The 14,836-nt window shown below is 40.7% G+C and overlaps 1 protein-coding gene across 1 annotated transcript in view; it reads right to left on the bottom strand.

The window, feature by feature from the left end:
* nbeal2 (neurobeachin-like 2) overlaps window positions 1–14,836 on the bottom strand; it is a 239,806-nt gene that overhangs the window by 119,027 nt on the left and 105,943 nt on the right. Inside the window, exons 8-13 of the mRNA XM_043687545.1 lie at window positions 12,081–12,387; window positions 10,424–10,530; window positions 8,702–8,788; window positions 6,125–6,208; window positions 3,694–3,792; window positions 2,689–3,263 (exon numbers count right to left, since the gene is read on the bottom strand). Of these exons, the coding sequence (XP_043543480.1) occupies window positions 2,689–3,263; window positions 3,694–3,792; window positions 6,125–6,208; window positions 8,702–8,788; window positions 10,424–10,530; window positions 12,081–12,387 (1,259 nt within the window). The remainder of the gene's footprint in view (window positions 1–2,688; window positions 3,264–3,693; window positions 3,793–6,124; window positions 6,209–8,701; window positions 8,789–10,423; window positions 10,531–12,080; window positions 12,388–14,836) is intronic.

Raw genomic sequence — 14,836 nt, 5'->3', positions numbered from 1 at the left:
AGAGACACAGAGACACAGAGACACAGAGACACAGAGACACAGAGACACAGAGACACAGAGACACAGAGACACAGAGACACAGAGACACAGAGACACAGAGACACAGAGACACAGAGACACAGAGACACAGAGACACAGAGACACAGAGACACAGAGACACAGAGACACAGAGACACAGAGACACAGAGACACAGAGACACAGAGACACAGAGACACAGAGACACAGAGACACAGAGACACAGAGACACAGAGACACAGAGACACAGAGACACAGAGACACAGAGACACAGAGACACAGAGACACAGAGACACAGAGACACAGAGACACAGAGACACAGAGACACAGAGACACAGAGACACAGAGACACAGAGACACAGAGACACAGAGACACAGAGACACAGAGACACAGAGACACAGAGACACAGAGACACAGAGACACAGAGACACAGAGACACAGAGACACAGAGACACAGAGACACAGAGACACAGAGACACAGAGACACAGAGACACAGAGACACAGAGACACAGAGACACAGAGACACAGAGACACAGAGACACAGAGACACAGAGACACAGAGACACAGAGACACAGAGACACAGAGACACAGAGACACAGAGACACAGAGACACAGAGACACAGAGACATAGAGACACACAGAGAGACAGAGAGACAGAGAGACAGAGAGACAGAGAGACAGACAGAGAGAGACAGACAGACAGACAGACAGAGAGAGAGACAAATGGATCATTGACAGGAGAGCGTACAATCCAGTGAATGCCACAAGGATCAGGGCTGAAGTCTCAACTACTTACAATTTATAGTATTAATATGGATGATGAAATCTAAGTATTGCAGTCAGACTTTCCAAGATATGAAGGTACATGGAAAGCAAATTTGAAAATACCAAGGCTCAGCAAAAGACATATATAGGTTAAGTGTGTGGTAATTACAGCAAATGGAGTATAATGTCAGAAGTCAGAAAATGTGACTTCATCCACTTTGGCAGGAAAAACAGAAAGCAGAATATGATGGAAATGGAATGAGATTGTAGAATGTTGTGGTAGAGAGGGATTCCTATACAAGAACCACAAAGTTAGGATGCAAGTAAGCAAGCAATTTGGAAAGCAAATGAACCTTCCGCTTTTGGCGTAAAGAGTATGGAGTATAAAATCAAGTAATTCTTTCTATAAGAAAGGAGTTGAGATGTCATGTTACAGGACATCGGTAAGGCCACTTGGAATACTGCGTACAATTCTTGTTGCCCAGAAAAATGTTAAACTTCAGAGAGTGCAGAAAAGATTTACAAGGATGTTGCCTGAACTGGAGGATTTAAGTTGCAGGGAGAGGCTGAATATTTTTTAAACAGAGTCTCCAGAGTGTTGAAACAAGCCATTTGGCCCAACAAGTCCAAACAGCATTCCACCCAGACCCATCCTCCTACTTTAAACCCGTAACCCTGTATTGCCTATGGCTAATGGACTTGACCTACACATTCCTGAACATGGCCAATCCTCTGAATTTGCACATCTTTGGACTGTGTGAAGAAAGCAGAGCACCTGCCAGAAAACCACACAAAATATTGGGAATATTGTTTTTTTTTCCCTGGAGTGTTGGAGGCCGAGGGGTGAATTTATAGAGGTTTAAAAAATCATGAGGGGCATGGATAGGATGAATAGCCAAGGTATTTGTCTTAGGATGGGGGAGTCCAAAACTAGAAGGCATTGATTTAAAGAGAGAGGGGAGAGATTTAAAAAGGACCTGAGGGGTAATGTTTTCATGCAGAGGGTGGTGTAACAAGCTGCCAGAGGAGATTATGGAGGCTGGTACAATTACAACATTTAAAAGGCATCTGGATGGGTATTTGAATAGGAAGGGTTTAAGAGGAATATGGGCCAAATGCTGGCAAATGAGACTAGGATTAGGATGTTGAGTCAACTTGGATGACTTGGACTGAAGGGTCTGTTTCTGTGTTGGGTAACTATGACTTTGTAACTGTATAGGGCACTGGTGAGACAAGTGGAGTCCAGTGTACAAGTTTTGACTTAATTAATGATGCATTGGAAGCAGTTCAGAAATGTTCATGAAGTTAACATTAATAATAAAATAATTGTTTTTGATCAAAGAAATGTTGACCAATTGGAGCCTATACTGGCCAGAGTTGAGCAGAGTGGCAGATGCGCTTATAGAAATATAAAATTCTGAAAATGTAGAGGCCAAGAGGATATTTCCCCCTGTGGGCAATTCTGGAACACTGGGGCGCAGTTTTAAAACAAGGGGTCTCCTACTTGAGATGGAAATGAGGAGAAATTTCTTCTCTAAGAGAGTGATTAATCTTTGAAATTCTCTTGCACAGACAGTGGCGTAGACCAGGTTACTAAAATTGTTCAAGGTCAAGTTAGGCAGGTTTTTGACCCACAAAGGCATCAAAGTTTGTGGGATTGGACAGGAAAGTGGAGTTCAGGCCACAATTGGATAAGTTATGATTTTACTGAATGACAAAACATGGTCTGAATGGCCAATAACTCTATATTTTAAAAAACAATTGTTATGACATCCATGTTGTACAAGTTGTTAATTCTGATCAGTGAGCTGGGTGACACTTCACTATTCTTACTTGTGTAGAGGAAGGACAATGACACCTCTGTGGGCGAATAAGTCTCAGGTGAATTATAACTCAATTCCTACCTGTACAGTTGTTTTCGTTTCGGTCTCCTGCTGAACATGCAACCATCCTCCCACTCCTCATTCAGACAGAGCCAGGTGTGGAAAGCAAAACCATTACCCGGCCACTTCTGAATGATGGGAACCATTATTCCTGCCATACTGGGAGTCAGGTCAAAGTACTGCAGCACATTTTCAGATCCATCTTTCTTCGCCATGGCTGATAAGGCCCGAATGACATGGGCAGAGTACGGATGTGCTTTTGCATCTGTAGTCCGAAGTAGTTTTATGAGCTGCCGGAGTTCTCCAGGTTGAATGGAAAGGCTACCCAGCACCTGTAGCAAGTCAATAAGATTCTCGCCACACTTCCTGTCGAGCCGTGAGTGGCAATGCAATGATGCTAGAGTGGCGCTCAACACCCCAGCCTTCACACAGGTCATGCGAGTCCGAAGAGTAGCGCCACACACTTTTTTTAACCAATCAGAGACAAAGATCTGTAGATTGCGAGATTCCAGGTCAGGAATCCACTGCACCAGGATCAACAGTGCCTGCTCATTATTGATCGTGTTGAGGGAAGTCATATTCTCATCCTCAGTAGCCTGCAGACATAAGAGAATCATTGTTAGGTGCACTGATTGGAGTCTGTGTCATTATTATGGCTGCGCTGCAAGACTCTCCAAATGGTGTCAAGACCCTTTCCACCAATGGGAATAGGATCGTAATGGTGCACTTCTAGTTTATTTCTGTGCTTGACTCATTCATGGCTGGTTTAGAAATTGAGCCCAATGTGTTTTGAAAACCATTCAGCCATAACGTAGGTCTGCTGCTAGAACTTACAGCATTCGTACCTCCCTAGAGCAAAGAGGGGCAAGAACATACAGCAAGCTGGCCAGCATTACCCTCAACTAGAAATAAAAATGGAAACTGGTCAAGAGTGGAAACCAACTTTGAACTCCTGCATATTGTAAGACATTCATTCCAACTGTGGCCTCAGACTGTGTTTAAATCATTCCAGAACTAACTATTTACCATGTTCATCAGTTCCTGCAGGAGTTGCTTTGTTGGCTCCCCCTGGCTTTTCAGCACCTCATAGAGATGAGAGTAACCAATCCGTTCCTTGAATACCTCCTGTTTGCAAAAGATTCAAAGCAGAAGTTAATTACTTTATCATAATTTGAGTAGCTGCAAACATTGCAAAGAACCAAAATCATTTTTCTAGCAGAACAGGGAACATCTTTCTTTTTCTGTATCTACTAACAAAATCTTGTACAATCAAAACAATTCACAACATTGCAATTCTACCAGCAACTTATTAAATGGCCGACTGCCATTCATGCCCTAGTTCATGGCAAAAAGCGATATAACCAAACAGGTCCTTTTAAAATGTGCTTACTATTGCTACATAAGGAAGTATGGCAACCAATCTGTAGACAGGAAGTTCTACATGCAACAAAGAAATAATCAGCACATGGTCTGTTTCAGTGATAACAGTTAAGGGATAAATACTGACTGAGAGTATACCCCAAATTTTCTTTGAAATAATGCCATGGAATCTTTTGTCTCCATCTGACAGGACAATGGGGCCTCAATTTGATGCCTCACGCAAAAGTTCAGCCAAGGCCTTTGAACATCCCCCATCTCCTTTGTTCAAACACTGGAAACTGTGCCTTCAATTATTCTGGCCCCAAGCTCTGGACTTCCCTCTCCAAACCTCTTGACCTTTCTATACTCCCTGAACAAGCTCTTGCTATTTCTAACAACAGCAGACTTCCTTGGGACTACACAAATTATTTTTTTTTATTTCATGCTCAAACTTTTGCTGTGCTTGGAAGAGGAGCATTGGATAGTGAGATCAATAGAAAATAGTACCGTATAATATTATTGAGAGAAGTAGAAACTAACTCAAAACAGGAATGATTCAAAATTGAAAGCATTTTCACATGTATCCTCTAACAGAACATGGCAGAAAGCTCCCTCAGAAAGATGAGTGAAACCATTTTGACTCATTATCTAAAGTAATGTTCAAGTCATTCAGATTACTCCATGCATTCTTATTTAATAGATAATCAATTTTCTCCTTTGAAACAGAACTTTAAAGAATGAATTTTGAGAGTGAAAGACAGATAATGAGCTAAATCATTGAAGGGGTGGGAATAGTGAGAAGTGAGGGATCAACAGTCTCCCAAAAGAAGCAAAATTAGACATTGTGAAGATATAAATGTGATATAAAACATAGTCCATTTATAATTTTACACTATAATGCACCCTATGAGAATGGAGCCAAAAACATTGCAGGATGACAATCATGCTGACCCAAGTTCACATCTCTTCTCATCTGGAGATATAAATTAAAATCATGGTTACATACACTAATTCAATCTGGTCACACTCCCCACAAGATAAATGATTCAAATTGTCACAGCTATGCGCAGAATTCCCTGAGGAAGTAACAAGCAATGTGGATCTAGGGAAACATGTCCATACAGCATGCTTAAATGATCAAAAGGCCTTTGACAATGTACCACATCACAGGTTTACTTATACAAATAGTAGATCATTGAGCATGGGGTAATGCATCTTTCCAGCATTCCACTGAAGATTAAAGGAGGTTCAGGAATAGCACGTAACAGCTTTCGAAATTCAACAGGGCTGTGGAGTCACAGAGATTTGCAGCATGGAAACAGACCCTTTGGTCCAACTTGTTCATGCAGATCAGATATCCTAACCTAATCTAGTCCCATTTGCCAGCACTTAGCCCATATCCCTTTAATCTTTCCTATTCATTGACCCATCCAGATGCCTTTTAAATTTTCTAATTGTACTAGCCTCCACCACTTTCTCTGGCAGCTCATTCCATACATGCACCAGGCTCTGCATGAAAAAACTTGCCCCTCGGGTTCCTTTTAAAGTTTTTCCCCTCTCACCAAAACCTTTGCCCTAGAGTTCTGGACTTTAGGGAAAAAGACATTGTCTATTTACTCTATCTGTGCCCCTCATGATTTTACAAACCTCTAAGGTCATCCCTCAGCCTCCAACATTCCAGGGAAGTTCTAATATTTCAGATCATAATTTGCCTGTCATTGGTTTCCATTTCTTTGTATGTTGAAGCTTTACTTTGATTCTCTCGATTTTGCCTTCTGCCAGATGATCATTGTCAAGCCATTTGCACTGCCTCTAGACATGACTTTAGTTTCTTAACTTGTTGTATTAATAATCCTGTTGGTTTTGTCTGACAAACACTCTCATTTAATCTTGCATGCCTTTCACTTCCCTTTTGCTGTTTCTCCATCTCCCATTTGACCTATTTAAAAACCTATTCCACTTCTAATATTTCCCTATTCTGATTAAAGGTCATCAACTCAAAATGTTACTCTTTCTCTGCACAGATGCTGCCAAACCTATTGTCTGGCTTAAATCTTTGAATAGCAGTCCATGACATTGGCACTCCTGACAGACATACCTTGGCAGAGGGCGAGTTCTTCATTATCGCTGTTAGCACTCTGATAGCATGCACTGTGATGGAGTCTGACTCTTTCTCAAATACCTGCAAAGGAACCACAAAGTGGTACTGTCAAATCAAAGTAACACCATCACCGTACAAATAGGAACATTATAATATTGGGCTTCAACAATCCATCACAAGAACCAGGCTGGCTACAGTGTGCATATTTTCAAGAGGATCATTTGGTAAAGACAATGAGGAGACAAGATCTAAATTTACCTCGGAGGAACTGAAATTACATTTTTCTACAATTGATGCTTTTGGAAAAAAACACCAACATAATTGAATCGTATCTGCCCTCTGAAATGGCATAACAATCAATACACCAAATTCCACCACCACTTATCAAAGGCATCTAAGGATGTGGAGTAAATGTCGGCTTTGCCACTGACACACTACATCCAGGGAAAGATTAATACCTTCATATAGGCAACTTATTCAACCATGATGGGTAGAGAACAAATTTCCTAGTCCTCTGATCATAGCCAGCAATGTCCAATTGGATCATGGAAGACACAAATCACCGTGACGCTACATCATACACTACATTCACCAAGATATGAAATCATGAAAACATGTAAAGAGTTTTAGTGGGATTTAAAACATGAACATCACACCACAACAGATCTGCTCAGATCACATTGTTCCTTCCTGTTGCAGAGATCATCCACCACCTCTGGATTTTGATGATGATGATATTTTGTATACTGCAAGTGTCATCCACAACCTTACATCAACCTCACGGTATTTCCTTTAAGTAATTTAGTTTTCCTTCTCTTAAGAAACCTCAATTTTCCTATTAAGCCCAATAATTTTGCAAGCCCTTTCTCGCAATTCTCAAACAAGTACATGAACAGAGTAAGAATTCAGGCAATCAGTATGTTCTGCCATTCAACTTGATAACACAGTCTGAACCTGCATTTAGCCTCTATCCCTTTATATCCTTACCCAATCTTGATTCATTTCCAAAATCTCAATTAACCCAATATGCCCGAATAGGCTAGTTCTAATTTTTAGATTACATTCTTTTGGATTCTGGACTCCCCAACAAAGGGATTTTTTTCTCTTACCTGCCCAATGGAATCTTTTTATGATTTTTAAACACTTTAATTAGGTCATCACTTCAACTTCTATGCTCAAGGCAATACAAGTCAATGAACCTGACCTTGTAACTTAATCCTTTCAGCTCTGCTGTCATTTTGGTGAAACCATATTGTGTCCAAGGCAAGTATATCCTTCCTGAGGCACAGTTCCCAATATAGAACATAGAACCTCAGACACTGAGGTTGCATGCAACAAAAGGATATCATTTTTTCACTACTATATTCTTGTCCCCTTGATATTCTTCTTTTAAAAAAAAAGTTATATTTTGTATCTGCTCACTAGCTTTCAGTGATACACATGTCAACACTCAAATGCCTTGTGATTCCAAATTTCTAGACTCCCATCATTAATAAAATATTTACAATTCATGGTTCAAAGTGGAACTCTGATACACTGAACTCTATTTTCCAGTTTTGCCCAATCACTAATGTATTTTTCAGCACATTTCTGCTCCCAATTAGACGATGTTCATCACCCAATGTCCTCAGCAGGTTAATGATCTCAAAACGTGAACGAATTTGCCCAAACATATCATGCAAATTCTGACACTCGTTAATTAGCTCAAACAGGCAAGAGTGTAATTATGTGATACTGTATCACAGTGCAGTATCAGAGTATCTTTTATTGCCAATGAATGAAGTCTGTATCAAATATTTACACATTCTTGTTGTGGGGTGATGTCATTAACTTGAATTTCAATAAAGCAGCTAAAATAATATGGATTAGTAGACTTACGAAACACAGAACAAGAGGCAAGATCAGCATCTCCAGCAACCAGGTGATGTCAGCATGCTACAGCCTTCCTTTTATATTTAATAATTCCTTCTTGTTCAAATTTCTATTGCATTATCTAAAGGAAGGTTTATCCTTTTCCAGTAATGAAGTTACACTAGCTGCTAGATCATTTTAAGGAAGCGTGAAAGGGTAGGAAACAAAATCAGTGAGGTAAGATAATAAAGGGAAGTTGTAGAGGTGGAGGGTATAAAGAAAGGATTGGGCAAAAAAAAAGGAGCGACAGAAAAACAGGAGGAGGGGAAAGAGAAAACAATAAGAAAAGGCAAGGAAGAACACAGGACACAAAAAAAGGTGAGAAATTAACTGAAAAGCAGAGGTCAGAGATGAAGAGGGAGAGTGCAACAGAAACAAAATAAAAATTGAAAGGTCATGCAATGGAAGAAAGCAATGAAACTGAAAGAGTAAAACAAAGAAAAAGACAATGGGAGCAGAATAGAAAAAGACAGAGGCTGGGATACACAAGGAATGTAACAGAAGTAGAGTACAGGAGATGCAGAAAGATAAAACTAAATAAGAGAACGAGAGAGATAGAAACAAATTGGAGGGAAGAGGAGTAAGTTTCACAATTGCTGATCACATCATGCTGAAATCAAGCCTGGCCATTTTCTCCCAGAGTATAGGCATCGCCAGTAATACCTTGCTGAGATTGATTTCAGTCAGTAACTGAGTGGCAAGATCACTCCCACCCTTGCTGTCATCCTTAGACCTACTGCTTACATACAGCTGTCAAAAGAGAGGGTGAAGGATGGGTGGGTGAATCAGGGAAGAGTTGGTAAAGCGACAAAAAACAGAAAAAAAAGGGAGAAAAAACATGACATGAGAAACCAGACAAAGCTTGCATAACACACGACAGTGCAAACATCAATCATCTTTAATGCTGACCCTCAGGTTAAAAACATTAGGGTGGAAATACTGAGGGTCATGGAGATTTTGTTCAAAGTGCTCATCTGTTTCACCCAGAAACCATATTAACCATGAACTTGTCCAGGGATTCCTTAGACATCCCACCATAACAGGCGAGAGCTGGCGCTGCCATTTTAAAAGTTGCATTAACCCATCAACTGGGCCGAAGTTTCCTCATCTCACTGTTGTCTTCAAAGCAGCCATTGTAGAACGTCTTGAATCCCATGCTTTGTGCAGCTACTAAACTGAAGATCATAATACTACTTTTGTATAAATCTTACTTTTCATCACATTGACATTCACCCGAAATACAGTACTTTCTTTACAAGATGCATAAAGCAATATTCTTGTAGACTAGCGGAGGTCACACAAACACTTCGTTGCACACTTATCTTCATTTACACATTTTAATTCACTCACTCATGCATTCATTTACACGCACACACTCATGAGGCAGCAATCAGGCTTGCTTGCTCCTGTTTAGTGTTACATGTTGGCACTCAATTGTGGGCGGCACGGTGGCTAGCACTGCTGCCTCACAGCGCCTGAGACCTGGGTTCAATTCCCGCCTCAGGCGACTGATTGTGTGGAGTTTGCACATTCTCCCCGTGTCTGTGTGGGTTTCCTCTGGGTACTCTGGTTTCCTCCCACAGTCCAAAAGATGTGCAGGTCAGGTGAATTGGCCATGCTAAATTGCCCGTACTGTTAGGTAAGGGGTAAATGTAGGGGTATGGGTGGGTTGCGCTTCGGCGGGTCAGTGTGGACTTGTTGGGCCGAAGGGCCTGTTTCCACACTGTAATGTAATCTAATGTAATCTAATCTAAAAAAATCTAAAAAAAATCACTTGCACATATACTCAAGACTTGCACACTTACACACACTTGCTGCTTTAGAAAAATTACATAGGTTCTCAAAATGGCAGGTAATCCCTTCTGCCAAATTACCTCTCAAATAATGCTAGTGAAAACGGAAATTCCATGATTTTAGGAATCCAATGATAATTGGATGATTCTACTCTCCACTGCATACAGGTATAGCAGCAGACTTAGATACACAAAGAATGGCAGCCAATAACCAGAAGAGCACCAGGAGATTTGGAATCAAAAGAATCTTGCAACACAAAAGGCTATTTTTTGGACAATTGTAAGTTTAGTGGCTCTCTGAAAGAGATATCCATTTAATCCCACATTCCTGCTTTTCCCAACAATCCTCCCACAAAAGGAGGAGAAAATTGAGGTAACAAATGTTAAGGGATGTTACCCAATTTTCAATCTATCTTGAGGTGCAAATTTGACTTTAAGATTCTGAGAGCTACTTGCTTTAATTTTTCAACTACACAACAGGATTTACTTCACCTTCAAGGTTTGAACTTCACTTTTAAGGACCCTGAAAAGTAAAAGAGCAACAAGACAACGTCTGGCAATAAGGCAGAACTGGAAAGTTAGCTGTCCATACCTTGCTGTTCTGGATGAGACGGATAATGTGCTCAAAGCAGTTGTTATTAAGGAACACTGCCTGGAGCACAGGCCGATCCTTACAGTTCAACATTTCAGAGATAGCACCTGCAATACAAAACGTGCAATCGAACATCACTGCAGGGATGACAGATAAAGGTGCAGCATCGACAATCCACAGTGACTCAGTTGGTACCATGGTTCCCCAAAACCACAACATAAGAATTGTTGGGCAAAATAAAAAGCTTCACCCAGTTTGCCTTAAAACTGTCCTTGTAGTTGCACGATACGGCAACAACGGAGGTGTTGATTATTCGCACTAATCAATCCCTACCAATTTTTCCACAAAACATCCGAATATAATAAAAAGTAAAATATTGTAGATGTTTGGAATAAAGTCTGAATCTGAAATAAGAAAATGTGAAATAAAAACAGAAAAAGCTGGAGAAACTCAGCAGATCTAGCAGCATTTGTGGGGATAGAAACAGTTTAAATTTCATGTCCAATAAAAAGTTTATTCAGAGCTAAAAAAATGTTTCTTTTTACATTGTTCACAAAGGGGGAGAAGGAGTAAGTGGGACAGGTGAGGATGCCCAGAACACAAAACAAAAGGAAGCGCTAATGGTGGTGGAGGAGTGACTGAGATGCAAAAATGGGTGTGAAAATCTGAAAGCAAATCCAACAAGACAAGCAAAATCTGAGATGGTTAGGGGGGATCTTTGTAGTCAATGTAGAGGACAAAGGTCATGGTCTGAAGTTGTTGAACATAATGTCCCAAAGTCTTTAAAATGCCGAAGGAGTTGGGAGGTCATGTTGTGGCTGTACAGAACATAGATTAGGCCACTTTTGGAATAGTGTGTGCAATTCTGGTCTCTTTCCTTTAGGAAAGATGTTGTGAAAATTGAAAGGGGTCAGAAAAGATTTACAAGGATTGGAGGATTTGAGCTATATGGAGAGGCTGAATAGATTGGAGCGTCGGAGGCTGAGGGGTGACCTTATAGAGGTTTATAAAATCATGAGGTGCATGGTTAGGATAAATAGACAAGGTCTTTTCCCTGGGGTGCAGGAGACCAGAACTAGATGGCAGAGGTTTAGGGTGAAAGGGAAAAAATTTAAAAGGAACCTAAGGGCAACGTTTCCACGCAGAGGGTGGTGCGTGTACGGAATGAGCTGCCAGAGGAAGTGGAGGAGGCTGGTACAATTACAATATTTAAAATGCATCTGAATGGCTATATGAATAGAAAGGGTTTAGAGCGATAGGGGCCAAGTGCAGGCAAATGGGACGAGATCAATTTAGGATATCTGGTTGGCATGGACAAGTTGGACTGAATAGTCAGTTTCCATGCTGTACATCTCTATGGCTCTATGACTTAGAAACAATTGATCCAATGTCACCTCTTAACTCCTATGCCATGCCTCAAATTACCCATATGTTATAAATATAAACATATCTTAATCGATATCCATCTAATCTGCATTTAAGCCCTTGCTTCCTGTTCACCTAACAAATGCTGGTGCAGATCAATTTGTGCAACTAAGGATGATCAATAAACACTGATCCAGCCAAGGGCACACCTGGCTGGGAATCAATAAAAACAAATAACCCCTGCATCAAGCATAATCTTGAATAATTGAGGAACAAAAATAAATTCACTTACTGAGCATGTTGATCCGTAGGGTGATGAAGCCATCCTCTAACCGGGTTTTAGCCCCCTCTTCCTGCACGGCCAATGGCCTATCAGCATTCAACAACTTAAAGTAGCTGTCCAATATTGTCTCGATTGTTACTTTCCTCTGGTCAATGCTGCTAGAGTGGAGAATGTGGATCATTCCAATCAGACACTTCAAGCCAACTTGCAACATCCGGGTATCCTTCGGCTCCTGAGTTCCTGTGTCACACGAGGTCCTGAGAATCAGCATAAGCACCTCGACAGAGGTTGGGGTGATGGCTCGTAGTGCATTTTGCTATATGGAGAAAACAGACAGACTGATATCTGGTTCTCCAGGATTGAGAGATCTTGTGTAAAATAGAACTAAATCAAAGCAATGAAAGTTACACAGTTTATATTAAGTGGCAAGTAGTTCATTCTGACAGATACCATCCAGAATGTAAGACCTTTGTATATGATTGGATAACAAAAGTGAATTCAAATATCCCTGTCAAGTTAACTACGTACTCAGTATTTGGGCTGACACATGTAGAGTGTTTTCTTTTAATCCAGCAGTTACTACATTCCTCACAGAGAGAAGGGGCATGAAAAGAAAATTAGAATGGGAGATTGTTCACACACCGTATAAATGCCAGCATAAACCAGTTGGGCCAACTGGGCCATTTCTGTGCTTTAGCTTCTATGTAATAGATTTGACAGGCATCATTGGCGAGATTAATAAGGATAAACATCATTGAATAGATAAGTTAGCTTGCTGAGCTGGAAGGTTTATTTTCAGATGTTTCGTCACCATACTAGGTAACATCATAAGTGAGAATCACCAGTGAAGCGCTGGTGGTAAGCCCCACCCTCTCTATTTATAGCTCTTGGTTTCTTAAGGTGGGTGATGTCATTTCCGGTTCTTGTTTTCAAGGGAAGGTAGATAGGATCTAAGTCAACGTGTTTATTGATAGAGTTCTGGTTAGAATGCCATGCTTCAAAGAATTTTCGTGCATGTCTTTGTTTCTCCTGTCCTAGGATGTGTGGATTGTCCCAGTCAAAGTGGTGTCCTACTTTGTCTGTATATACAGAAATTAGTGATAGTGGGTCGTGTCCTTTGGTGGCCAGTTGGTGTTCATGTATCCCAGTGGCAAGTTTCCTGCTAGTTTGTCTGATGTAATTTTTTTTAAAAAAAAAACAGTTCTTGCATGGTGTCTTGTAAATGACATTAGTTTTGTTGGTAGTATCTAATGGATCCTTGAGGTTCATTAGTTCATTCCATTAGTTCTTGGGTGGTGTAGTGTGATCTAGCTCATTGAAATAATGTCTTGATGCAGCTCCATTTGTGGGTGTTGAGATGATTGCTTCTGAAGTTAAGTATTTGGTCTGTGTTTGTTGATTTTCTGTAGACATTGGTTTGAAGCTCTCCGTTAACTGTACTTTCAACTGTCATGTCTAGGAGTGGGAGTCTGTTGTCATTCTCATTTTTGTGAACTTTATGCCAGTCAGGATATTGTTGATGGTGTTGTATGTTTCCTCTAATTTGCGCCATTTTGTGATGACAAAGGTATCATTTACATAGTGTTCCCAAAGTTGGGATTGGATAGATGGGAGGATAGCTTGTTCAAGTTTGCTCGCTGAGCTGGAAGGTTCGTTTTCAGACGTTTCATCACCATAACAGGAAACATCATCAGTGAGCTTCCAGATGAAGCACTGGTGGAATGGCCTGCTTTGTATTTATGAGCGCTTTCCCCCTTGGGTTGGTGGTGTCATTTCCTGTGGTGATATCATTTCCTTGGTGATGTCATTTCCTGTTCTTTTTCTCAGGGGATGGTAAATGGGCTCCAAGTCAATGCGTTTGTTGATAGAGTTCCGGTTGGAATGCCATGCTTCTAGGAATTTTCGTGCATGTCTCTGTTTGGCTTGTCCGAGGATGGATGTGTTGTCCCAGTCGAAGTGGTGTCCTTCCTCATCTGTGTATAAGGATACTAGTGAGAGTGGGTCATGTCTTTTTGTGGCTAGTTGATGTTCATGTATCCTGTTGGCTAGTTTTCTGCCTGTTTGTCCAATGTAGTGTTTGTTACAGTTCTTGCGTGGTATTTTGTAAATGACATTAGTTTTCCTTGTTGTCTGTGTAGGGTCTTACCTAGTATGGTGGCGAAACGTTTGAAAACGAACCTACCAGCTCAGTGAGCAAATACATCCAGGACCTCAACCTGAGCCAGAAATCATCTCAAAACTTGCTAGCTTGTTCAAGTCTCTGCATTACTGCTTCCGCTATGAGCTCTGATATTGGTAATCCCATAGGTATTCCATTGACTTGTTTGTTGGTTTTGTTATTGAATGTGAAGTGGGTGGTGAGGCATAGGTCTACTAGTTTGAGGATGTTGTCTTTGCTGATGAAGTTGGTACTGTCTCGTGTTTGTGGTCCTAGTTTTCCTTGTAGTGATGCCAGTGTTTCTTTGGCCAGGTTAATGTTAATTGATGTGAATAGGCCTGTAATGTCAAAGTAGACCATTACTTCATCCTCTTCATTCTTGGTGACTTTGATGGTGTTCAGGAATTCTTGGTGGAGTGAACAGCATTATGGTAGCCCACAAACCAACCAACACACAAACAGCAACTAATAAACCTCAAGGATCCAATAGATACTGCCAGCAAAACTAACGTCATTTATAAGATACCATGCAAGAACTGTAAAAAACACTACATTGGACAAACTAGCAGGAAACTTGCCACCAGGATATACGAACACCAACTGGCCA

Source organism: Chiloscyllium plagiosum, chromosome 4 (genome assembly GCF_004010195.1).
Source record: "Chiloscyllium plagiosum isolate BGI_BamShark_2017 chromosome 4, ASM401019v2, whole genome shotgun sequence".
NCBI lineage: Eukaryota > Metazoa > Chordata > Chondrichthyes > Orectolobiformes > Hemiscylliidae > Chiloscyllium > Chiloscyllium plagiosum.
Note: the sequence above shows the minus strand (reverse complement) of the source record. Positions and strands in the feature narration are given on the sequence as shown.